This window comes from Budorcas taxicolor, chromosome 7, assembly GCF_023091745.1.
Source record: "Budorcas taxicolor isolate Tak-1 chromosome 7, Takin1.1, whole genome shotgun sequence".
In the NCBI taxonomy this organism is placed as follows: domain Eukaryota; kingdom Metazoa; phylum Chordata; class Mammalia; order Artiodactyla; family Bovidae; genus Budorcas; species Budorcas taxicolor.
In genome coordinates this window covers 48939945-48966588 of record NC_068916.1, presented here as the reverse complement: position 1 = coordinate 48966588, position 26644 = coordinate 48939945, and the positions used below count along the sequence as shown (strand labels likewise).

General features: G+C 37.4%; 1 protein-coding gene across 1 annotated transcript in view; it reads right to left on the bottom strand.

Moving 5' to 3' along the window:
• Positions 1-26336, bottom strand: part of PKD2L2 (polycystin 2 like 2, transient receptor potential cation channel) — a 41178-nt gene extending 14842 nt beyond the window's left edge. The window contains exons 1-8 of the mRNA XM_052644295.1: positions 24888-26336; positions 24094-24195; positions 22023-22078; positions 21221-21477; positions 17066-17287; positions 14143-14371; positions 3004-3174; positions 2328-2509 (exon numbers count right to left, since the gene is read on the bottom strand). Of these exons, the coding sequence (XP_052500255.1) occupies positions 2328-2509; positions 3004-3174; positions 14143-14371; positions 17066-17287; positions 21221-21477; positions 22023-22078; positions 24094-24195; positions 24888-24918 (1250 nt within the window). The 5' untranslated portion in view covers positions 24919-26336. The remainder of the gene's footprint in view (positions 1-2327; positions 2510-3003; positions 3175-14142; positions 14372-17065; positions 17288-21220; positions 21478-22022; positions 22079-24093; positions 24196-24887) is intronic.
• Between the last annotated feature and the right edge of the window lie 308 nt (positions 26337-26644).

Below are 26644 nucleotides of genomic sequence, written 5' to 3'. Positions count from 1 at the left end.
ACCTCACACCCATTAGGATGGCTACCATCAAAACAAAATAATTTTTGATAAAAGACTGGAGAAATTGAAACATCTATACACTGTCAGAAAAAATGTAAAATGCAGTGTGCACTGTGGACAACAGTATAGCAGTACCTCAGAAAATTCAAAATAGAATTACCATATGATCCAACAATTCTACTTCTGGGTATATACCCAAAAGAATTCAAAGTAGCATCTCAAAGCAATTTGTGCACCATGTTCTCACTGTAGCATTCAGAAAAATGAAAACATGGAAGCAGCTCAAGTGTCATTGACAGATTAACGGAAAGCAAAATGTAATGTGTATGTGTGTAACACACAGTGGAATATTATTCAGCCTTAAAAAGGAAGGAAATCCTGACACATCCTACAACATTGTTGATGATATTATGCTAAGTGGAAAAAATTAGTCAGAAATGGACAAATACTGTATGATTCTATGAGAATTACCTCAAGTAATCAAAATCAGAGACAAAAAGTACAATGATGGTTGCAGGGGCTGGAGTAGGGGGAGAAATGGAGAATTCCTGTTTAATGAATATCAGAGTTTCAGTTTTGCAAGATAGATTTCTGGAGGTGAATGATGGTGATGATTGAGCAATACGAATGTACCTCACTCTTAGAAATGGTTTTAAAAGTGGTTAAGATGGTAAATTTTATAACATTTTAAAATCTTTATCAGCTTTAAAAAAGCCTTCAGGGAAGAATAGCTTTGGATGCTGGAGCTACTTCTCTGGGTTCTTGCTTTCTAATTTTGGACACTCATAAGTTGTGAAGAGATTGATTTGAATAGCCTTGCACATCATTACCAGGAGCAGAAGTTCCCTCAATCCATTCCGAACCTTTCTGTCTGCTTAATTTGTGTCTTAAACTTTCTTTCCTCCCATTATCCAAGGTAAGACACATTTTCAAGGTTCTGTAGATTATTACATTCATATTTAATGTCCAGTATTAATTAGTTTTACTACTATACTTAAGATCCTAGGAAGGGACCAAGAAGTTGTTGAAACTGCAAACATTGACTCAGGGTAAACTAATTAGACTTCTCATTTGTAGTTGGAAGGGACCTCTGGGAGTGATTTAGTTCAGCCCATTCATTTACAGATAAATTAAGATCTAGAAAAATTAAATAGCTAGTGGCAGAGGTAGAAAGTAGAATTCTATTCTCTTGTTTAGTAAAGGATTATTTCAGAAAAAATGTTGTTAAATTTCAAACAGTGGTACTTCAATTGTTTACATGTGGATAATGAGATTTTTCTGATTAAGTCAGTTCAGTCACTCAGTCATGTCTGACTCTTTGTGATCCCATGGAATGCACTAAAATTTACCCCCAGTTGAGTCAAAGGACCATGGACAGTTTGAGGAATTCTGAACTGAAGAAAGGAGTACAGTTTTTCTCAGAGCCATATGTTACCATGGACTACAAATTTCCAAGAGTGATGGAAAATTTCCTAAACTTTCTTAAATATGAAACTGTTTCCCCCAGACAATCTTAGTCTAGATTATACAGAACACATTTTTGAGGCCTGATATTTTAGACCAGCAGACCCCAAAGTATTTGGCACCAGGGACCGGTTTCGTGCAAGAGAATTCTTCCACGGACTGCAGAAGCAGGGATGGCTTCAAGATGATTTAAGCACATTGCATTTATTGTGCACTTTGTTTCTATTATTAATTACATCAGCTCCACCTCAGATCAGAGGTTGGGGACCCCTGTTTTAGACAATCATATATATATATTATATATATAATTATTTTTATACAGATAACTTGTTTTACGTACTCAAAAATGGAAGTCAATTTATTAAAATTACTGACTTCTAAAGAAGAGCCTGAATACTTTTCTAGGCATTCTACATAATAATAAGTTAGTTATCTGCTAATTGCTTTATGTGTATAAAGCTATTTTTAAAATTAAGCTTTGCCAGATTAGCAAAGGACAATCAAGTCAATATCAGTGAAAGGATTCTAAGGATGCCCTCGAAAGAAAACACTTCTTTTGCCCAGAGAATAGATACTATGGAGAAATGGAGCCAATATTTTTTAACTTAAATAAAAATTTCACTTCTAGTGTAGTAAAAAATTATTTTTCTAACTTGACCTAGTAACTTGTGAAGAGTGGATAACACCATCAATTTGGATCTTTCAATGCCTAACTGCACTTTGAATATAACAGATATTTAGCCATCAGTGAGAATATCAAACCATTTTAAAATTTATTAAAGCTTATGTCACTACTTATAGGTATTTTCATGATTTTTAGTTATAAACTGGAAAAAATAATTACATTTATACTAAGAGCTTACATGGCATTTTGAAAAGTGGAAAAGTCGTCAACCTGTGATCCAAAAACAAGAAATCCTAACTGAGCATAAGCAAAGAATATTATAAAAAACATGATAGCAAATCCTATTATGTCTTTGATACATCGTGACAAGGTTGATGACAGCTGAGACATTGTCTTATTAAAGCTTATGAATTTGAATATCTGAAAAAGAACAAAATTAATTGAAATAGAATACTAAAGATTATACTTACTTAGAGTAAGTTAATTTCAGAAGAAATCTGCTTCAAATTAAAAAAAATGCTTAATGATAGTTAAGGATGTTTGAGGATTTGCTGGCAATCATCACAAAGCCAAACTAAAAATTACTTTATAGTTAAGAGTATCTTTTTGTTTTTTTTTCATAACTTTGTAGTTTGAGTTCTTATCTAACGTAATAAAGTGAAGTCTTTCAGTCATGTCCAACTCTTTGCAACCCCATGGACTAGCTGCCAGGCTCCTCCATCCATGGGATTTTCCAGGAAAGAATACTGGAGTGGGTTGCCATTTCCTTCTCCAGGGGATCTTCCCAAGCCAGGGATTGAACCCAGGTCTCCCACACTGCAGGCATACTCTTTACCATCTGAGCCACCAGGGAAGGCCATTATCTAATGTAATAAAACATATCTAATCTGTTATATCTGATAAAATACAAATACCTTTATCCATGCAAAGAAGATGGTTATGGCAATTATGTTATTGTAATAAATGTGCCAGTATGCAAGAAAATAGAAGTCTGAATATTTTTCAGTATTTCTTAACAGTTGTCCAAGCATGCGATAAATTTTCATATTAGAGTATAAGCTGAAGAAAACAGTCAAAAAACATAACTAAATGGGAAAATAAGAAGAGTTAGATATCATTTCTACCTCTAAATGTGTAGCCTATAAGCAAATACATGAAAAACTTCATCAGAAGTTCAACCAAAAGGAAGGGATAAGACATAGGATTTTATATAAATTAAAGTAAGCCTCAATTTATAGAACTTTAAGGTAGCATAATTATCATAAAAATAACAAAATATTGGCTATATATATTGGCAAATCTATATGCCTTTTTGTTTCTTTGAGGCATAAAACACAAATATATAAAATGACTATATAATTCTGACTAGGCTATAAGAGTTTTTGCTCCATTTAACTACATGTTACCTAAGAGTTTAATATTTTTCACTCTTAAGAAATTTTTTTACAGTTCCAAAAAAATAACCCCCTTTAGGACTCTTTAACAACTATTTTTTAAAAATTAAGTTTTTATTGAAGGATAATTGCTTTACAGACTTTTGTTGTTTTCTATCAAACCTCAAAAAGAATCAGCCATAGGTATACATATCAGTTCAGTTCAGTCCCTCAGTTGTGTCCGACTCTTTGCGACCCCATGGACTGCAGCACGCCAGGCCTCCCTGCCCATTACCAACTCCTAGAGTTTACTCAAACTAATGTACATCGAGTCAGTGATGCCATCCAACCATCTCATCCTCTGTTGTCCCCTTCTCCTCCCGCCTTCAGTCTTCCCCAGCATCAGGGTCTTTTCAAATGAGTCAGTTCTTCGCTTCAGGTGGTCAAAGTATTGGAGCTTCAGCTTCAGGATCAGTCCTTCCAATGAATATTCAGGACTGATTTCCTTTAGGATGGACTGGTTGGATCTCCTTGCAGTCCAAGGGACTCTCAAGAGTCTTCTCCAGCACCACAGTTCAAAAGCAACAATTCTTTGGTGCTCAGCTTTCTTTACAGTCCAACTCTCACATTCATACATGACTACTGGAAAAACTATAGCTCTGACTAGATGGACTTTTGTTGGCAAAGTAATGTCTACTTTTTAATATGCTGTCTAGGTCATAACTTTTCTTCCAAGGAGCAAGCGTCTTTTAATTTCATGGCTGCAGTCACCATCTGCAGTGATTTTGGAGCCCCCCCAAAATAAAGTCACTCACTCTTTCCATTGCTTCCCCATTTATTTGCCATGAAGTGATGGGACCAGATGCCATGATCTTAGTTTTTTGAATGTTGAGTTTTAAGCCAACTTTTTCACTTTCCTCTTTGATCAAGAGGCTCTTTAGTTCTTCGCTTTCTGCAATAAGTGTGATGTCATCTGCATATCTGAGGTTATTGACATTTTTCCCAGCCATCTTGATTCCAGCTTGTGCTTCATCCAGCCCAGCATTTCTCATGATGTACTCTGCATATAAGTTAAATAAACACGGTGACAGTATACAGCCTTGATGTACTCCTTTCCTGATTTTGAACCAGCCTGTTGTTTCATGTCCAGTTCTAACTGTTGCTTCTTGACCTGCATATAGATTCCTCAGGAGGCAGGTCAGGTGGTCTGATATTCCCATCTCTTGAAGAATTTCTCACAGTTTGTTGTGATCCATACAGTCAAAGGCTTTGACGCAGTCAATAAAGCAGAAGTAAATGTTTTTCAGGAACTCTCTTGCTTTTTCAATGATCCAACAGATGTTGGCAGTTTGATCTCTGTTTTCCTCTGCCTTTTCTAAAACCAGCTTGAAAATCAGGAAGTTCACGGTTCACGTATTGCTGAAGCCTGGCTTGGAGAATTTTGAGCATTACTTTACTAGCATGTGAGATGAGTGCAAGTGTGCGGTAGTTTGAGCATTCTTTGGCATTGCCTTTCTTTGGGATTGGAATGAAAACTGACCTTTTCCAGTCCTGTGGCCACTGCTGAGATTTCCAAATTTGCTGGCATATTGAGTGCAGCACTTTCACAGCATCATCTTTTAGGATTTGAAATAGCTCAACTGGAAATCCATCACCTCCACTAGCTTTGTTCATAGTGATGCTTCCTAAGGCCCACTTGACTTCACATTCCAGGATGTCTGGCTCTAGGTGAGTGACCACACCATCTTGATTATCTGGATCGTGAACATCTTTTTTGTGTAGTTCTGTGTATTCTTGCCTCCTCTTGTTAATATTTTCTGCTTCTGTTAGTTTTGTACCATTTCTGTCCTTTATTGTGCCTATCTTTGCATGAAATATTCCCTTCAAATCTCTAATTTTCTTGAAGAGATCTCTAGTCTTTCCCATTCAATTGTTTTTCTCAGTTTCTTTTCATTGATCACTGAGGAAGGCTTTCTTATCTCTCCTTGCTATTCTTTGGAACTTTTCATTCAAATGGGTATAGATTTCCTTTTTTCCTTTGCCTTTCACTTTTCTTCTTTTCACAGCTATATGTAAGACCTCCTCAGACAACCATTTTGCCTTTTTGCATTTCTTTTTCTTTGGGATGGTCTTGATCCCTGTCTCCTGTATAATGTCACGAGCCTCCATCCATAGTTCTTCAGGCATTCTGTCAGATCTATTTCTCACTTCTGCTGTATAATCATAAGGGATTTGAATAGGTCATAACTGAATGGTCTAATGGTTTTCCCTACTTTCTTGAATTTAAGTCTGAATTTGGCAATAAAGAATTCATGATCTGAGCCACAGTCAGCTCCTGGTCTTGTTTTTGCTGACTATTGAGCTTCTCCTTCTTTGGCTACAAAGAATATAATCAATATGATTTTGATATTGACCATCTGGTGATATCCATGTGTAGAGTCCTCTTGTGTTGTTGGAAGAGGGTGTTTGCTATGACCAGTGCGTTGTCTTGGCAAAATTCCTTTAGTCTTTGACCTGCTTCATTCTGTACTCCCAAGGCCAAATTTGCCTTTTACTCCAGGTATCTCTTGACTTCCTACTTTTGCATTCCAGTTCCCTATAATGAAAAGGACATCTTTTTTGGGTGTAAGTTCTAGAAGGTCTTGTAGGTCTTCATAGAACCATTCAGCTTCAGTTTCTTCAGCACTACTGGTCAGGGCATAGACTTGGATTACTGTGATATTGAATGGTTTGCCTTGGAAATGAACAGAGATCATTCTGTCGTTTTTGAGATTGCATCCAAGTACTGCATTTCAGACTGTTTTGTTGACTATGATGGCTCCTCCATTTCTTCTAAGGGATTCTTGCCCATAGTAGTAGATATAATGGTCATCTGAGTTGAATTCGCCCATTCCAGTCCATTTTAGTGTGCTGATTCCTAAAATGTCGATGTTCACTCTTACCATGTCCTGTTTGACCACTTCCAATTTGCCTTGATTCATGGACCTAACATTCCAGGTTCCTATGCAATATTGCTCTTTACAGCATGGGACTTTACTTCCATCACTAGTCACATCCACAACTGCGTGTTGTTTCTGCTTTGGCTCCGTTCATTCTTTCTGGAGTTATTTCTCCACTGATCTCCAGTAGCATATTGGGCACCTGCTGACCTGGAGAGTTCATCTTTCAGTGTCCTATCTTTTTGCCTTTTCCTACTGTTCATGGGGTTCTCATGGCAAGAATACTGAAGTGGTTTGCCATTCCATTCTCCAGTGGTATACATATAACCCTTTTGAAACTCCCTCCCACCTCCCTCCCCATCTCACCCCTCTAGGTTAATACAGAGCCCCTGTTTGAGTTTCCTTAGTCATACAGCAAATTCTTGTTGGCTATTTAATTTACATATGGTAATGTAAGTTTCCATATTACTCTCTCCATACGTCTCACCCTCTCCTCCCCTCTCCCTATGTCTATAAATCTATTCTCTATGTCTGTTTCTCCTTTGCTGCCCTGTAAATAAATTCTTCAGTACCATTTTCTAGATTCTGTATATATGTATTAGAATTCGATATTTATCTTTCCCTTTCTGACTACTTCACTCTGTATAATAGGTTCTTGGTTCATTCACCTCATTAGAACTGACTCAAATGCATTCCTTTTTATGGCTAAGTAAGATTCCATTGTGTATATGTACCAAAACTTCTCCATCTGTTCATCTGTCGATGGACATCTAGGTTGCTTCCATGTTCTAGCTATTGTAAATAGTGCTGCAATGAACAATGGGACGCATGTTTCTTTTTCAGTTTTGGTTTCCTCAGGGTATATGCCTAGGAGTGGGATTGCTGGGTCATATGGTGGTTTTATTCCTAGCTTTTTAAGGAGTCTCCATACCGTCTTCCATGGTGGCTGTATCAGTTTTCATTCCCACCAACAGTGCAAGAGTGTTCCCTTTTCTCCACACCCTCTCCAGCATTTACTGTTTGTAGACTTTTTGGTGATGGCTATTCTGACTGGTGTGGGGTGATATCTCATTGTAGTTTTGATTTGCGTTTCTCTAATAATGAGTGATGTTGAGCATCTTTTCATGTGTTTGTTAGCTATCTGTATGTCTTCTTTGGAGAAATGTCTGTTTATGTCTTTCTCCCACTTTTTGATTGGGTGGGTTGTTCTTCTGGCATTGTGTTGTATGAGCTGCTTGTATATTTTGGAAATTAATCCTTTGTCAGTTGTTTCATTTGCTCTTATTTTTTTCCCATTCTGAGGGTTGTCTTTTCACCTTGCTTATAGTTTCCTTTGCTGTGTAAAAGCTTTTAAGTTTAATCAGGTCCCACTTGTTTACTTTTGTTTTTATTTCCATTACTCTAGGAGGTGGGTCATAGAGGATCTTGCTTTGATTTATGTCATTGACTGTTCTGCCTATGTTTTCCTCTAAGAGTTTTATAGTTTCTAGTCTTACATTTAGGTCTTTAATCCATTTTGAGTTTATCTTTGTGTATGACGTTAGGAAGTGTTCTAATTTCATTCTTTTACATGTAGCTGTCCAGCTTTCCCAGCACCATTTATTGAAGAGGCTGTCTTTGCCCCATTGTATATTCTTGCCTCCCTTCTCAAAACTAAGGTACCCATAGGTGCATGGTTTTATTTCTGGGCTTTCTATCTTGTTCCATTGGTCTATATTTCTGTTTTTGTGCCAGTACCATACTATCTTGATGACTGTAGCTTTGTAGTATAATCTGAGGTCAGGAATGTTGATTCCTCTAGCTCCATTCTTCTTTTTCAAGACTGCTTTGGCTACTTGGGATCTTTGTGTTTCCATATGAATTGTAAAATTTTTTGTTCTAGTTTTGTGAAAACTGTTGGTAAATTGATAGGGATCACATTGAATCTGTAGTTTGCATTTGGTAGTATAGTCATTTTCACAGCATTGATTCTTCCTACCCAGGAACATGGAATATCTCTCCATCTGTTTATGTCATCTTTGATTTCTTTCATTAGTGTCTTATATTTTTCTGTGTATAGCTCTTTTGTCTCCTTAGGTAAGTTTATTCCTATTTAATTATTTTTGTTGCAATGGTGAATGGGATGGATTCCTTAATTTCTCTGATTTTTCATTGTTGGTATATAGAAATGCAACTGATTTCTGTGTATTGATTTTGTATCCTGCAACTTTGCTAAATCCACTGATTAGCTCTAGTGATTTTCTGATACTATCTTTAGGGTTTTCTGTGTACAGTATGTCATCTGCAAGCAGTGAGAGCTTTACTTCTTCTTTTCTGATCTGGATCCCTTTTATTTCTTTTTCTTCTCTGATTGCTGTAGCTAGGACTTCCAGAACTATGTTGAATAATAGTGGATGAAGTGGACACCCTGTGTTCTTGATCTTAGGGGGAATGATTTCAGTTTTTCATCATTGAGAATAATGTTTTCTGTAGGCTTATCATAGACTTCCCTGGTGGCTCAGATGGTTAAGCGTCTGTCTACAACGTGGGAGACCCGTGTTCGAGCCCTGGGTCGGGAAGATGCCCTGGAGAAGGAAATGGCAATCCACTCCATTACTATTGCCTGGAAAATCCCATGGACTGAGAAGCCTGGTAGGCTACAGTCCATGGAGTCGCAAAGAGTCAGACATGACTGAGCGATTTCACTATCATATATATGGCCTTTAGTATGTTGAGGTAGTTTCCTTCTATGCCCATTATTTGAAGAGTTTTAATCATAAATGGGTGATGAATTTTGTGAAAGGCTTTTTCTGCATCTTTTGAGATTATCATATGTTTTTTAATCTTTCAGTTTGTTAATATGGTATATCACATATATGCATATAGATTTGCATATATTGAAGAATCCTTGCATCCCTGGAATAAACCTAACTTGATCATGGTGTATCAGCTTTTTGATGTGTTGCTGAATTCTGTTTGCTAAAATTTTCTTGAGGATATTTGCATTTATGTTCATCAGTGATATTGGCCTGTAGTTTTCTTTTTTTGTGTTGTCTTTGTCTGGTTTTGGTATCAGGGTGATGGTGGCTTCATAGAATGAGTTTGGAAGTGTTCCTTCCTCTGCAATTTTTGAAGGATTTTTAGAAGAATGGCATTAACTCTTCTTTAAATATTTGACAGAATTCTCTGAAGCCGTCTGGTCTTAGGCTTTTGTTTTCTGGGAAATTTTTGATCACAGCTTCAATTTCAGTGCTTGTAATTGGGTTGTTCATAACCTCTATTTCTTCCTGGTTCAGTCTTGGAAGATTGAACTTTTCTAAGAATCTGCGCATTTCTTCCAGATTATCCATTTTATTGCCATATAGTTGTTCATAATAGTCTCTTATAATCTTTTGTATTTCTGCGTTGTCTGTTGTAATTTCTCCTTTTTCATCTCTAATTTTGTTGATTTGATTCTTCTCTCTTTTGTTCTTGATGAATCTGGCTAAAGGTGTGTCAGTTTTGTTTCTCTTCTCAAAGAACCAGCTTTTAGTTTTATTAATCTTTACTATTCTTTCACTTCTTTTTCATTTACTTCTGCTCATATCTTTATGATTTATTTCCTTCTGCTGATTTTTTTTCCAGTTGTTTTAAGTATAAAGTTAGGTTGTCTTTTCAATGTTTTTCTTGTTTTATGAGGTAGGATTGTATTGCTATAAACTTCCCTCTTAGAACTGCTTTTGCTACATCCCATAGGTTTTGAGTTGTCATATTTTCATTGTCATTTGTTTCTAGAATTTTTTAACTTCCCTTTTGATTTCTTCGGTAACCTGTTGGTTATTTAGAAACATGTTTTAATCTCCATGGGTTTGTGTTTCTTACAGTTTTTTTTCTTGTAATTGATACCTAATCTCATAGCATTGTGGTCAGAGAAGATGCTTGATATGATTTCAATTTTCTTAAATTCACTGAGGTTTGATTTGTGACCCAAGATGTGGTCTATCCTGGACAGTGTTCCATGTGCACTTGAGAAGAAAGTGTATTCTTCTGCGTTTGGATGGAATGTTCTGAAGATATCAGTGAGATCCATCTCCTCTAATGTATCATTTAAGACTTGTCTTTCCTTAATAATTTTATGTTTTGATGCTCTGTCCATTGGTGTGAGTGGGGTGTTCAAAGTCTCCTACTATTATTGTATTACTGTCAGTTTCTCCTTTTATTTTGTTAGTGATTGTCTTTTGTATTGAGGTGCTCCTATGTTGGGTGCATAGATGTTTACAGTTGTTATGTCTTCCTCTTGGATTGATCCCTTGATCATTATGTAGTGTCCTTCCTTATCTCTTGTAATCTTTATTTTAAGGTCTGTTTTATCTGATATGAGGATTGCTACTCCAGCTTTCTTTTGCTTCCATTTGCATGGACTATATTTTTCCATCCTCTCACTACTTTCAGTCTATATGTGTCTTTAGGTCTGAAGTGGGTTTCTTGTAGACAGCATATATATGGGTCTTTTGTATCCATTTTTTGTATCCGTTCAGCCAGTCTCTGTCTTTTGGTTATAGCACTTAATCCATTTACATTTAAAGCAATTATTAATATATACGTTCCTACTGCTATTTTCTTAATTGTTTGGGGTTGATTTTGTAGATCTTTTTCCTTCTCTTGTATTTCTTGAGTATATAAGTCCCTTTAATATTTGTTGTAAAGCTGGTTTGGTGGTACTGAATTCTCTCAACTTTTGCTTGTCTGAAAAGCTTTTTATTTCTCCATCAATTTTTGAATGAGATCCTTACCGGGTATAGTAATCTTGGTTGTAGATATTTCTCTTTCAGTACTTTAAATATATCCTGCCTTTCCTTTCAGGCCTGCAGTTTCTGCTGAAAGCATATAGGGTTTCTGTTAAGCGTATGGGGTTTCCCTTGTATGTTACTTGTTGCTTTTCCCTTGCTGCTTTTAATATTCTTTGTGTGTTTAGTCTTTGTTAGTTTGAGTAGTATGTGTCTTGGCCTGTTTCCCCTTGGGTTTATCCTGTAAGGGACTCTTTGTGCCTCTTGGACTTATTTCCTTTTCCATGTTGGGGAGATTTTCAACTATAATTTCTTCAAAAATTTTCTCATACCCTTTCTTTTTCTCTTCTTCTTCTGGGACCCCTATAATTTGAATGTTCGTGCATTTGGTATTGTCCTAGATGTCTCTGAGACTGTTCTCGGTTCTTTTTATTCTTTTTACTTTATTCTGCTCTTCAGAAGTTATTTCCACCATTTTATCTTCAGCTCACTGATTCATTATTCTGCTTCAGATACTCTATTGATTCCTTCTAGAGTATTTTTAATTTCAATAATTGTGTTGTCTCTGTATATTTATGCTTTAATTCTTCTAGGTCTTTGTTGATTCTTGCATTTTCTTCATTTTGTTTTCAAGGTTTTTGATCATCTTTACTATTATTATTCTGAATTCTTTTTCAGGTAGTTTGCCTATTTCCTCTTCATTTATTTGGACTTCTGTGTTTCTAGTTTGTTCCTTCTTTTGTGTAGTATTTCTCTGCCTTTTCAATATTATTATTATTATTTTCTTTAACTTACTGTGTTTGAGGTCTCCTTTTCCCAGGCTTCAGGGTTGAATTCTTTCTTCCTTTTGGTTTGGCCCTCCCAAGTTTGGTCCAGTGGTTTGTGTAAGTTTCATATAGGGTGAGATTTGTGCTGAGTTTTTTTGTTTGTTTTGTTTGTTTTTTGTCTGATGGGCAAGGCTGAGTGAGTTGGTAATCTTGTCTGCTGATGATTAGGTTTGTATTTTTTTTTTGTTTGTTGTTTAGATGAGGCGCCCTGCACGGGGTGTTACTGGTGCTTTGAGGGTGCTGGGTCTTGTATTCAAGTGGTTTCCTTTGTGTGAGTTCTCACTATTTGATACTCCCTAGGGTTAGTTCTCTGGTAGTCTAGGGTCTTGGAGTCAGTGCTCCCACTCCAAAGGCTCAGGGCTTGATTTCTCCAAACTAGTTCTGAAATAATGGAACATGGAAGAATGCTGTCATCATTTGGGATTCAGTGGTTTATGGCAGGTCTGGGCAGGTTGGAGACCACCAGGTGGTACTGGAGGAAGGCAGATTTGGTTGCAGCTCTTTCCAGGTGCAGTCCAGGTAAAGAGGTGTGTGTTGGGGCTGAATAGTGAAGGGCCATGCTGGGACATCGCAATCCAATTCTTTCTGCCTGGCTTTATCCCAGAGTTTACAAATACCCCATGCAGCACACTCCACCTGACTCTGGAGGATTCTGGAGCAGGGGGTGTGCAACTGCACTTACGTGATCCAGCTCTGGGCTGGCGGCTGTGTCTAACAATTCTTTTAGGAGAGGATTTTAGGACCAGATTATCTTTTCTCTATTATTTATCTATTATTATTATAAAGCTATGTGACTATTATAACTATTATGAAAATTTTCCTTTGACTTCTTTTCCCTAAAATACTCAGTTAAACATTTAAGCCTTATGCCCTATGTTAAGTATTATTGGGGGGGGTACCAGAAAAACTTTCAATTTGGTTTTGGGAAACAAATTTTATATATATGTATACACACACACACACATATACACATACAACAGGTAGGAGGCCTGGCAAGTCTGTGAAGTTCTGCTATTGGGAACAGGTGACCTGGACCTGTCTTGTCACTGTCAGGCTAAAATATATAAATATATATTTATATATAATATAAATATATATACACACAAATACACAGACACACACACTCAATTGGCTATAACTAAGGGCCAACGAGTGAAAGATCAGATTGTATAAGCCCGAATATTTGCTCATTGTTCCTAAAACTAAAATCCAACAGTTTGTCTCGCTCTGCCCTCTCCATTTATTTTAGTATTTTCTAGTTAAGAACTGGCAGTCGTTGGAACTTCTTTCAAGGACTGTTCCCCCAATCCTGGTGGTGCCTCTCTGCCTACAAGCTACCCCCTCTGGCTTCTCAAATCTTATCCACACCTTCAGCATTCTGCCTAGGCTTGTCTTTTACCTATTTAAAAATTCAGGATAGCATATTTAGGCAATGTAGAAGAATACATTTTGAGGGACCTTGCCCCCAAGTGAGAGTTGGACTGTGAAGAAGGCTGAGGGCTGAAGAACTGATGCTTTTGAACTGTGGTGTCAGAGAAGACTCTTGAGAGTCCCTTGGAGTGCAAGGAGATCCAACAAGTCCATTCTGAAGGAGATCAGCCCTGGGATTTCTTTGGAAGGAATGATGCTAAAGCTGAAGCTCCAGTACCTGGCCACCTCATGCAAAGAGTTGACTTATTGGAAAAGACTCTGATGCTGGGAGGGATTGTGGGCAGGAGAAGAAGGGGACGACTGAGGATGAGATGGCTGGATGGCATCACTGACTCGATGGACGTGAATCTGAGTGAACTCTGGGAGTTGGTGATGGACAGGGAGGCCTGGCGTGCTGTGATTCATGGGGTATCAAAGAGTCGGACACGACTGAGTGACTGAACTGAACTGAACTGAGGGAGACTTAACTGTGCCAATTAAATCATAATACCTATGAAATCACCTATTCCTCTGGGTTTATGCTAGTCACAAGGACCAAATCAGAGGAAGAAAAGGACTTCTACCTTTTGGAGGCACACCATTAATATCTACTTTGACAGTTCATTTTATGGTTGATACTTACAGCTTTTAGAATAAATCCCAGATGAATAGAAAATTCTTTTTTTTTTTTTTTACAGCTCCCTCATTTGTGAGTTCAGATGTGATTTTTATCAACCATATCTGTGAAAATATACTTACCACCAAAAGTAATAATTCTAGCCAGTTCCAAATACTTTTGAAATAGGCAAATTTAAATTCTTTCAGTTTTTTGATTTCTTGAATTGTGAAGACAATAATAAAAATACAAAATATAATTTCACAGGAAGCAATAAAATAATCATAGAAGCTAACGTATCTGAGGAGCTTCACAGAGTAAAACTGCCATGAAGTAAGTATTCCTCCAGTTGCAGGGAATTCTGCCACCAATCTGTAAAATGAGGTTTGTGAAAGTAACTGCATTTCAAGAATTTATTTCAGTACCTAACTCGATTGAAATTTCCAGTCAGTGATGTTGTATACTTAATAGTTATTTTGTACAAAATATGTTTTCTCAGGGTAACAGGCTCAAAAAATTCTTGTGGAAATACTTCTTTTTTAATACTCCACTTTTTTTGGTGCTCTGAAAATTCATAGTGGTCAAAGACCAGTGTAAATGAGAAAGAAAGAAAGATGTAACTTTACATTTATTTTACTCTATGTTTTGATTGCGCATTCATAACTCGGCTGCTAATTTATCCCCACAGAATGAGGGGTGATGCTCAAGAACATGCTGTACTGTTAGTTACTGTTATTATTCAGGACTCTCCAAATATTTCAGAGGAGGGAAATACACTCTCCCTCTTTAGCTTATCAGAGATACTTCTTGCTTCTAAATCTCAAGATAACATACTATACTAAAGCCAACGTTTTCTGTTTAACTTTAGGCACTGGATTTTGGATACAAAGATCTATATGCAAGTAGAAATATAAAAGTTACTCCAGTACCAAATATCAAAAGATTTTTAGGTAATTCCCTGTATTCCTAGTTTTTTCCATAACTGCAGGTAATTAAGAATTGGCAGTAATTTAAGGAGCCAGGATCTCTCTCACAAATTCACAATGTAACTATTCCTACCTGAAGGTGTTAGCAAATTGGTACTGGAATAGGTGCTGCCGCCCTTAACCCCAAAAATACCTCACCAAAATCAAGAACAAAACCTCCAGTTAACAAATAGAAAACAGGAGTTTTTTTCACCTTGCATATAGTCAGTGCACAAATTTGAGCAAGTGAGTGAAGTGAAAGAAACTTAGTATTTTGACCTGAAGTGTAGACTAGTAAACAAAAAGCAAAAAATGATGGGCATTTAGTTTGCCAGATATGTGTACAAAAGGAAAATAAGTGGATAAGGTCATAGTGTAAGCAATATGCTCCCATACAACTATTGATTATACTACCAGTTAAAAGTTTCAAAATCTGCTGAAATTTCTAAAAAACATTTAAAAGATAAATAAAATAAGCATGAAACCTAGAGACAGAAAATATGGACTTAATGTAGTATTACAAGGAGTTCTTTGTATGACTGTAAGCCAATTACCCCAATGTTTCTATTCTTGTTTAGGACATTGGAGTGATTTGTATTCTTTACTTTATCCCTACCAGGACTATCGGGAAAGGTGACTAATGTTGGTAAGAAGCTGATTCACTGAAAGAAGATACTATAACATGCTGCTGAGAGTAATTCATTTGCTTTCATTTTTATACATTTTAAAGGCTGTGACTATCTTTCACCATCACTGTTGCACAAGGGCCAAGTTCCCCAATCAGACTAAAGGCTGATTCCATATTCCATTCAGAAGAAAAATGTAAAACTCAAGAGAAAAAAGTGGCTTACTAAGACTCAATGGACACTAGTGTTTACCTGTCCAGTATTCATTATCCTATCCCTCCTTTCTAACAGAACCTTAATTGTGTCAGGCATTCACCCATTCCCAGATGGCTTAGAAGCCAATTCAATCCTCAGGCAGATTCAATCACAGTAATGCTATTTGCTTTGCCAGTCCTTAGGCCTAAGCCAGATAGTATGGTCCAGGTTAGGCAGATTATCTAAGATAATCAGACCTACAGAAATAATTTTTTTCTTTTCGGCTGTTTCCTCCTCCTCCTCGTGAGAGGGGATGTCTTTCATCATTTCCTTGGGTCCAACGGGTTAGCCCTGGCATGTTATTCTCATGCAATAGCAGATGTGCAAGAGAGCAAGTTTTAATGTACAAACCCCTTTCAAATTTCTGCTTGTATCATGCGTGTGTGTGTGCTAGATCACTTCAGTTGTGTCAAACTCTTTGTGACCGTATGGACTGTAGCCTGCCAGGTTCCTCTGTCCATGGGATTCTCCAGGCAAGGATACTGGAGTGGGTTGCTATGCCTTCCTTCAGCAGATCTTCCCAACCCAGGGATCAAACCCCTGTCTCTTATATGTCCTGCATTGGCAGGCGGGTTCTTTACCACTAGTGCCACCTAGGAAGCCCTTGCTTTTATCATATATGCTGACATTCCATTGACCAAAGAAAGTCACATGGTTGAGCCTAGTATCTAGTTCTGGGGTACTGCACCCTGCCCTGGGTGACAGGGTACTACAAGTTTACATGGCAAAGATGTGAAGGACTGGGGCCATTTGCAAATCACCATCGGCTATAATCATGTCTAGGATGTTGGCTGTTGTTATATATTGTTTGAATCTTAAATTGTTCATTCTTGAGATAAAAATTAATAACTTAATAAAGAAGCTCATTGTGAAAGGAAATCAACAGGTTTGAATGATCTGATTTAAAGGAAGAAATCGTTAGGGCTAAATGTTAGATTTGTCCAGCTGCAGAATGACAAGAAATAAGGCTATATATTCTTAAGTAATATAAAACTAACCTACTGTATGTAATTCTTCATGTTCTGCAATATATCCTGAAAGAGTAAAGCAATGAATATAATGTTGCTTTTTCTTCATCATTATTGGAGGAACTACATTATATTTATATTGGAGCTTATGATTTTAATCTCAGTACAAACATGCACAAACTGGAAACTCTCACGAGGGCTCTGGATGCCTTTTAAATTCAATATACTAATAAGAGGTCTTGAGTCACTCACCTGATAATGCAAAATAGATTTACATTAGCATTGTATACTGAAAAATCAATAAAAATAACTCTAGTCCCTCTTGTGATCCAGCTGTTCATTCGGAGGTTAATGAACTTGTTTAGGGTTTCAGATTTTGATTTTGATAAAGTGAAAATATACCCCCCATCTCGGTAAACACCAACAAATCCCCAGTGCCAAGGGGAGTTCGTATGAGGAGAAGAGTACTTCCATCTGTTAGACATAAAAAGAATAATGGAGAGATGAGAAAGCTTGACCGAGAATAAGATTTTAAGTTAACTTTTGGTTCAAAAATAGTTTAAAAAAAGTAGTACTAAGTTCATAAGCATTACAGTAATTTTGAAGCAATGTGGTGAGTTAAGGATTAAGCTAAAGGATTAAGGTTGTATATGTTTTCATTTTTTAGTGCTTACTGTGGACAATACAAGTGCTATAAGAAAAAAACATTTTAATCCGTTGCCTCAGGGAACTTGAAATCTATAATACAATGATGAATTTTTTTCATTAACGTGTCCCTGTTGTCTTATCAGATCTTCAGTCTTTGAGGAGGACAAGAATATCCAGGGTTTTCATTCAGAAATATCTGTCTCAGTGTGGGGAAAAAGATGCTTTACAGTTTGTCTTCTAACAATCATATACCATTTACAAATGTCCAATAAATAAAAACTTTATTACAATGTCTGTGTTGTTATATAGGTATCTCATTTTAATGAAAGTACACAAAGTAATTCCCATTCTTTCTACTTTTAACTTAGTTGTTTGTGTGTGCCTGTGTGTGTTCAGTTGTGTCTGACTCTATGACCCTTTGGACTATAGCCTGTCAGGCTCCTCTGTCCATGGAATTCTCTAGGCAGGAATACTGGATTGGGTTGCCATTTCCTCCTCCAGGGTATCTTCCTGTCTCAGGGATTGAACCCGTGTCTCCTGTGTCTCCTGCATTGCAGGCAGACTCTTTACCCCCTGAGCAATTCAGGAAGCTCAGCGAACTTAGTTATGGGATATCAAAAAATTAAGCTTTGATTCATTTCAGTTCCTATTTAGTCTCCCCAAACAGATTTGAACAATTATCCAAAGATGCTCTGCTTAAACTTGTTTTCCTATTAGTAATACCATGTTTGCTTTCACCAGAGAAGATAAAAATTATAACACTAAGAAAAAATACTCATTTAATGAAAATTCCATAGTTGCATGTTTGCATGTTTTCCACATGATTGTTAAAATGAAACAAGAATGTTTGTTATGCTAACCCTTTCCTACTTCCAACTTTTAATACTGGTTTTAATAATAAATGTTACATTTTAGAAAGACAAACACAAATTGATTTGTATTTTGGTTGTTAGGAAATGACACATATTAAAAGTCTAAATCAATGTTAATTTTGGAATGTAAATTATTTGTAGTTGTTATAATTTGGAATGTTAGACTACCTAACAGATTAGTCTTGAGATCAAATTAAAATGTGTAATTAATTGACTTATCTCATTTTTTACTGAAAGGGAAATAGTGTGTAGTACTATTATAGCAGTATAAAATTTAAGAGAATGTGTCACTGTACTTAAGAACTTAACATACAAAACAAGAGAATTATACAAGCACATTGTGGTCCTCAAGAACGCCCAAAACTCATACAAAGAGAAAATAAGTTAACAAACCCACAAAGCAATGATCAGTCCTAGGGATACTGGGGAAACTACTCAAGAAGGGAAATGTAGTCACTGTATTTATATTTATATAAATATAAAATAAACATTGACTAATGATTAACAAAAATTATGATATAACCATAGGCTAAGAGGAATAAGGAAGTTTGTTGGAGGAGGGAGTGGTATAAGAAGGATATATGACACACACTTTCTATAATAGAGATGACATATACAAAACTATAAAACCAAGTAATAGCAGTATATGCATACTATTTAGAAATATGAAGTATATACAAGAAGAAACAACTAAAAGTGGTTGCTTGTGGAATGGAAATTATGAGCAGGAGAGTGTGGACCTTTGTAAATGTTTGCATCACTTTGATAAATATAAAATTCTAAAAAAGATACTTTGCCGCTATGATTTCATATGACCTTAAATGCAATGATACCAGCACCTTCCATGTTAATGTAGTGTAGTGTCATGTTAAGTAGGCAGTGTCAGTGGCATTGGGCTTTTACATTTTCAATATAAAGTGTAGATGTGAGTTTATACTAGTATTAACCACAGCCACTTTGGGGAACAATGGCCAAAATATCGTTGGCAGGGATCATCCGATGCAGTGTCTGTAAACCTAACTGCCCCTTTTCAAGATGCTATACTGTGCTGAGTTGCTCAGTTCTGTCCGATTCTTTGCGATGTCATGGACTGTAGCCTGTCAGGCCCCTCTATCCATGGGAAAAGTACTAGAGTGGGTTGCCATGCCCTCCTCCAGGGGATCTTCCCAACCCAGGGATTGAACCAGGTCTCCTGCATTGCAGGTGGATTCTTTACCAGCTGAGCCACTAGGGAAGTCCAAGAATACTGGAGTGGGTAGCCTATCCCTTCTCCAGTAGATCTGCCTGACCCAGGAATTGAACCAGGATCTGCTGCATTGCAGGTGGATTCTTTACCAGCTGAGCTACCAGGGAAGCCCTACTGGCAACAATACAAGATTATCACTGAAGTAAGCCAGAGTGAGAAAGCAGCAGAATACTTCAGAAACACTCCCTAGGAATCCCAAAAAGCATTTGGGATGTGTATGAGGGCATCTTGCTAGAGCCAGAGAAGCTGATTGAGTATTATAAAAGCAAAAATGGGCACTTTGCCTTGTGTTCAATATGAGTTCCAGAAAAATATCTATTTCTGCTTTATTGACTATGCCAAAGCCTTTGACTGTGTGGATCACAATAAACTGTGGACAATTCTGAAAGAGATGGGAATGCCAGACCATCTGACCTGTCTCTTGAGAAACCTGTATACAGGTCAGGAAGCAACAGTTAGAACTGGACATGGACCAACAGACTTGTTCCAAATAGGAAAAGGAGTATGTCAAGGCTGAATACTGTCACCCTGCTTATTTAGCTTATATGCAGAGTACAAATGCTGGGCTGGAGGAAGCACAAGCTGGAATTAAGACTGCTGGGAGAAATATCAATAACCTCAGATACGCAGATGACATCACCCTTATGGCAGAAAGTGAAGAAGAACTAAAGAGCCTCTTGATGAAAGTGAAAAAGGAGAGTGAAAAAGTTGGCTTAAAGCTTAACATTCAGAAAACTAAGATCATGGCATCTGGTCCCATCACTTCATGGCAAATAGATGGGGAAACAGTGAAAACAGTGGCTGACTTTATTTTTCTGGGCTCCAAAATCACTGCAGATGGTGATTGCAGCCATGAAATTAAAAGATGCTTACTACTTAGAAGGAAAGTTATGACCAAGTTAGACAGCATATTAAAAAGCAGAGACATTACTTTGCCACAAAGGTCCATCTAGTCAAGGCTATGGTTTTTCCAGTGGTCATGTATGGATGTGAAAGTTGGACTATAAAGCAAGCTGAGCGCCAAAGAATTGATGCTTTTGAACTGTGGTGTTGGAGGAGACTCTTGAGAGTCCCTTGGACTGCAAGGAGATCCAACCAGTCCATCCTAAAGGAGATCAGTCCTGGGTGTTCATTGGAAGGACTGATGTTGAAGCTGAAACTCCAATAGTTTGGCCACCTGATGTGAAGAGTTGACTCATTTGAAAAGACCCTGATGCAGGGAAAGATTGAGGGCAGGAGGAGAAGGGGACGACAGAGGATGGGATGGTTGGATGGCATCACTGGCTCGATGGACATGGGTTTGGGTGGACTCCAGGAGTTGGTGATGAACAGGGAGGCCTGGAGTGCTGTGGTTCATGGGGTTGCAGAGTCGGACACTACTGAGCAACTGAATTGAACACTACCGCAGCTGAGGGGAGGGAAAACCCACTTTGTATCCTATGGTAAACAAAAATTAACAGGTTTACTCTTCCTTTTGTCAACACTGCATCTCTGAGTCTTCCTTTGATACTATTATTGAAAGAATTTCCTTACCTGCCAGCTCTCTGTTGGTATCATTTAGAAAATAAATATATTTTCACAGTTGTTTGAAGATACAATGCTAAGTGCTACAAAAGTTATGTGTAATTTTACACTACTTACTCAGTATGCTGTTTAAGGCCAAAATCAGCCATATCTTCATTTTTAGAAGTGTATTTGTCATAACATTCATCCATCAAAGACCGAAAGAATGCATGGACCTTGCATGTGCCATTGCGGACTTTTAGTTGACGGACTCTGGGGAGTCCTAAAAGTATGTTCTCATAGTAGATGCGACTGCTCTTCTTTAAATCATACAGATTCTCATTATTGTACCATGAGTCCCAGTACAGACCATCCAAAAGGGGTCCTTCCATAAACTTCATATAGAAAAATACATGTTATGGGAAAAATATTTTCATATCAACTGTGAACAGAATCTACATTCATAATGTTATCCATAAGAATATAAAAATCAGTGATTTTGAGGACACGTATGAAAATTACTAGCCAAGCCACCATTAGTGATGGTAATGGTAGATGATGATTATAATGAAGATGGTTAACATTTACTGAGTACTTTCTATGTACTGTTCTAAGCACTTAACAAGTATTAACTCATTTCTATAACCTTTCTTCTCTGAGGGGTATACTGAAAACCCTTTGCCACAACATGGGCAAAGAATTTATTGGCAATTCAAGGAATTTTTAACAGTAATTTTCACCATATACAATTTTAAAGTTGTAAGAACTATATCACACTGAGAACACAGGTTCTCAATAAACACTGGTTGATTATAATAGTTTCAAGAAGTGACATTTATTTTTATTCATTCCTTCAATAAATAAGTATCAAGTCCCTATGATGTGTGCCAAAGGCTTTTTTATGCAATACCTAAAACTATTTCATCCAATCACACCTTACCTTCCAAAAGTCAGTTATGCTGCGAATAGACTTAAAGTTGGTTCTTTCTTCACCAGCCACAGATGTGTCCAAAAATAGAGATGACATAACTTTGTTTAAGTAATACATATGTGGGTTTACCATCCCAAAAGTCACTAAGGAAAAGAATTTTTTATTTTAAAATTTATGTTAAAAAAACTCAAGTTTTTATCAGGATAAAAATGTACTTGTAATTTGTTCCTAACTTTGTTTTGAAAATTCAATTTTATTTTGCTAACTATAAAAGCAATAATAAAAAAATAAAATAGAAAAATACAAAACATGAAGAACTTTCCTTTAACCCACTACTTTAGAGTTAGGTTTGGCATATATTCTTCAGATTTTTCTAAATGCATACACAGTATAGAGAAGACAACTTTATTTTTACAAAACTGAGACTACATTTTTCATACTATCATGCAAATTGGCTTTTTTCCAACACTGGGAGTATGCAACACAATATAGTGAGTAGTTAAGGATATGAACTTTAAAATCAAACAGAATGGTTTGAGTCCCACCATAGGGATATCTTCTAACGTTTTGAGAAGTGAGATAGTTCATGTGGAACACTTAAAACTATGTTTGGCACATGATAAGATTGAAAAGAACATTAACTAGTATTCTTTCTCACTCTTTTTAGGGTAGGTGAGTAGGTTTTAGATCTGTGAAAGCGTTAGTCGCTCAGTTGTGTCCGACTCTTTGCCATCCCATGGACTATTAGATCAGGGTATAGAGCCTGGAAAATCCCATGGGTGGAGGGGCCTGGTAGGCTGCAGTCCATGGGGTCGGGAAGAGTCAGACATGACTGAACGACTTCACTTTCACTTTTCACTTTCATGCATTGGAGAAGGAATGGCAACCCACTCCAGTGTTCTTGCCTGGAGAATCCCAGGGACGGGGGAGCCTGGTGGGCTGCCGTCTGTGGGGTCGCACAGAGTCAGACACGACTGAAGTGACTTAGCGGCAGCAGCAGCATAGACTAAATATGTCTTTCTTTTTCACTAGAAGACTTTTATTTTTAGTAATAATACATCTTCAACATAATTCCATGGCAAACATGAACCTGTGCCATTCTTTAATGTTGCATATTATGTCATTATATACACCAAAATATTTAAAAAGTCCTCTTTTGGAGATTTTGTTTCCCATTCTTCCTAATTATAAAAAGGTGTTTTTTTTAAATTCCTGAATAATGTGATTGAGTGATTTTAAATATTTTCCACTCCCCAAATGTTCTGTAATAAGCATTTAAAAACTAATCTAAGATAACTTATGAGATGGTTAAAGCTGTTTTTTAATCAATATCTGACTCAAGCTCACTCCCACATACCAATTAATTAGTTAACTGATAAATATTGGGTTGGCCAAAAAGTTTGTATGGGTTTTTCCATACCATCTTACAGAAAAACCTGAATGAACTTTTTTGCCAGCCCAATAACTGCCATACCAACATAAGTCCGGCTTACATATATTGTATACTGGGTCCTATAAAGACAAAATGCTCTTTAATACTGATCATGCTATTAACTCACAGATAGGAGGAATGTAGGTTGAGATGTTTTCCTGGTCCTCCCTAAAGATTTGCACTGATTTCTATCTCCTGTAACTCAGAACTAGCATATTTTACTATTAACTGTGTAACATGCTAGGGAAAAGATCAAAGTAGACATCAAGACTAACTTCTTAGCCCTTATTTGTTGTCTGACCCATTTGTAGTCTGACTAGGGTGAAGCTGATATATCTATATGGCTCTAAAAGAAATCAAGAATTGGCAACTCAAGGGAATAATTATATTCAAGATAGAACTGCCAACAGGAATAATTGATTCAACCAAAGTTGAGTATGAAAGCTTATTACATCTGTGACTTAAAGTTGTGCCCCTAAAGAAATGGTCATAGTGTTGATCTAAATGAATTTAACGTCTTTAAAATGTGTCACTATGTTTTGAGAGGTTTCAGTAGTCTGAAAGCCTATTTTTTAAAATAAAACCCATGTTTTATTTTTCATCTGCAGATAACTTTAGTTATGTCTTCATCTACATCTGTGTACTTACATATACATAAGTTTATTAAAAAAATAGAGTACAGTAACAACTCCTGAAGTGTGGTTCTAATTTCTACGTCCTCTCTGTAACGCAGTTTATGTTTCGGAGTTCCTGTGAGACATAAAACAAAAATTTTCCTTAATTTATAATGTATGTAAATCATAGGGATGGAAAAGCACAGGCAATTTTAGCTGTTTACACTGTGAAGGAAAGCTCCAATAGCTTCTGGTTATGTTTTTACTCTCACTTTATGAAGAAGGAATCATTAGTAACATTTTCCCATGGTGATAGTGGGCAATCATTTTATGACTGTTCATAATGAATTTTATAAGCCGGATGTTTCCTCACCAGTCTTATTTTAAACTGAAAAAGCAAAATACAAACCAAACAAAATCCCCTCATCTGTCCCTAATCGTTTTTCGCCATCCGTCAACACTGCTTGGGATGGCTGGCTCCTGTTTGAGGAGGAAAAAGGACTCTGCCTGGGATTCTGCTAAGGTCGCTACTCCCTCGATCAACAAAGGCCTTCTAAGGCTGGCTCAGCGAAGGCCAGTGTACAGCAAGCGGCTGCACCCAGATCCAGCTTCATGCAAGGGCAAGGGATAAGATGTCTCTTCGAGGCTTCTCTTTTCCTGTCACACACAATGAGCCTCTTCTGATTCTCAAGAAGAGGCTGTGAAGGGTAACCGATCTGGAGATTATATCTCTCATCAGAAATCATGCGGGGTTACAAACTTTCTTGCAGGGTATTTCGAATTGCCAGTTCCGCCCTGCCCCACCCACTCCCTAGAAGCGCCCCTCACCGCCTAGGTGCCACCGGGAAGCCTCAGCCATTGCCGACTTGGACCACGACGCCCGTTTCGCCTTCCTAGGGCTTCAGAGCCTGCGCGATACTCTCGTGCACGTGCGCCCCTAGCTTGTGTGCCTGAGTCCTCTGACAACGGGCGCATGCGGGACTTGAAGATGCGAAAGCGCGTGCGCACTGAGGGCTGCGTGGAAGGGCTTGGCGTGAGGCATGAGACCGGTGTAGGCATGGCGGCGTTTGTCTCCTGCGTGTTGTCGATTTCTAGGGCAAACCTGGCGTTAGGCCTGGGCATAATCATAAAAATCGTAGTAACTAATTATAATGGGCTACTTTTTCTTGACTCTTTAATATCTGTTGGCTTGTTTGGTCTTCATACTGCCCCTTCCTGAAAGGTAGGTGTTTTGTCCTTGTATTGACTTGAAGAGACTGAGGAGAATAAATTACCAAAGTCGCATTGAGGCAAGGATTGCTCAACGCCGATGCTCGAAATTGTAACGGAGACCCCACTCCGCCGCTGCAGCTTTAAGAAACAGATTATTACTAATTGAGAGCTGTTGCTAGAAATAGCTTCCACCCCGCTTTCCACCCAATATGGCTGAAGAGAATGTTGAAATACATATATTGGGGGGAAAAAATCTGTTTAGCAGTGATGATGTAAAAGGGTAGGCCGAAACAGTAGTTCTTGGGAGCCCAGACTCATATCTGACACAGAAGCTTTGCAAAGATGAAATTTGTAAACTAGCTATAGATAGAAAAAAGCAAATTTGACTGTAAATTAAGGCATCCACTAGCTTGCCAGAATGTGAGACTGGAGGGGATTCTCATGGTGAAAACGAAAATAAAAAGGGATAAACTGAAAAGCCCCAGGTTAGCCAGCTGAGAAACCCGTCAAGCTGTTTTGAAAGTAAAAAGTAAAGCCACTTTTTGTTATTCCTCTGAAAGAGATATAGAATAATGTTGATAAATGCTGTTTCATGTCAGGTAAAAAGGAAAACTAGGCCACACAGCAGCAGGGGTCAATGACTATCAATGATGAGAGGAATAGCAGCAGCAGCAGAAGGCCAGCAGCCAGTAGAGTAGAGACCTGAGAAAAAGAAGGCTACTAGCCTAACTTAAAGATATACAGGATTTGCCCTTTCCTGTACTGGGACTCTCAGAGGCCGGCAAAATTATGTTTCCTAAAGTAATAGGTTATCTGAACTAGAAATGGAGGAGGAAACCCCTCTCCCATATAAGTATTCAAATTTACATGAACTATAAGAATTAGGCAGAGGACTGCAGACTATTTTTAATCCATTGAGCTCAGTGATCTTGAAAAATTAGAAACCTATTTGGTTAAAACAAAACCACAATTTCAGGAGAGATAATATCATGCTTTAAGTTATTGTGGTTGCCTTTGAGGTGCAAACATAAAAGGTCTAGCTTTGTATCAGGAGGAATAAACTGAGCTGTGAGCTTCACCAAGATAAACTGTTCTAGGATATAGTATTGTTGCCCTTCTGGAGCTTATTCATAGGTTTTGCTGAGGGTCATAAACCAGAAGTTTTATCTTAAAGATCTAGACTTTTGTGAAGAGGAGACAGTCTGTCTTAAATATTTTAAATTTTATTCTGTAAAACTAAGGAACACTCAGATAATCTATACCATGTTAGTATTCCCATCAGAAAAAACAGATAAAACAGTATTTAGAAAGCAGTATCAGTAAATCTTATTAAGCATTAGATGTGTTTAAAATGTTGATATTAATTTATAACC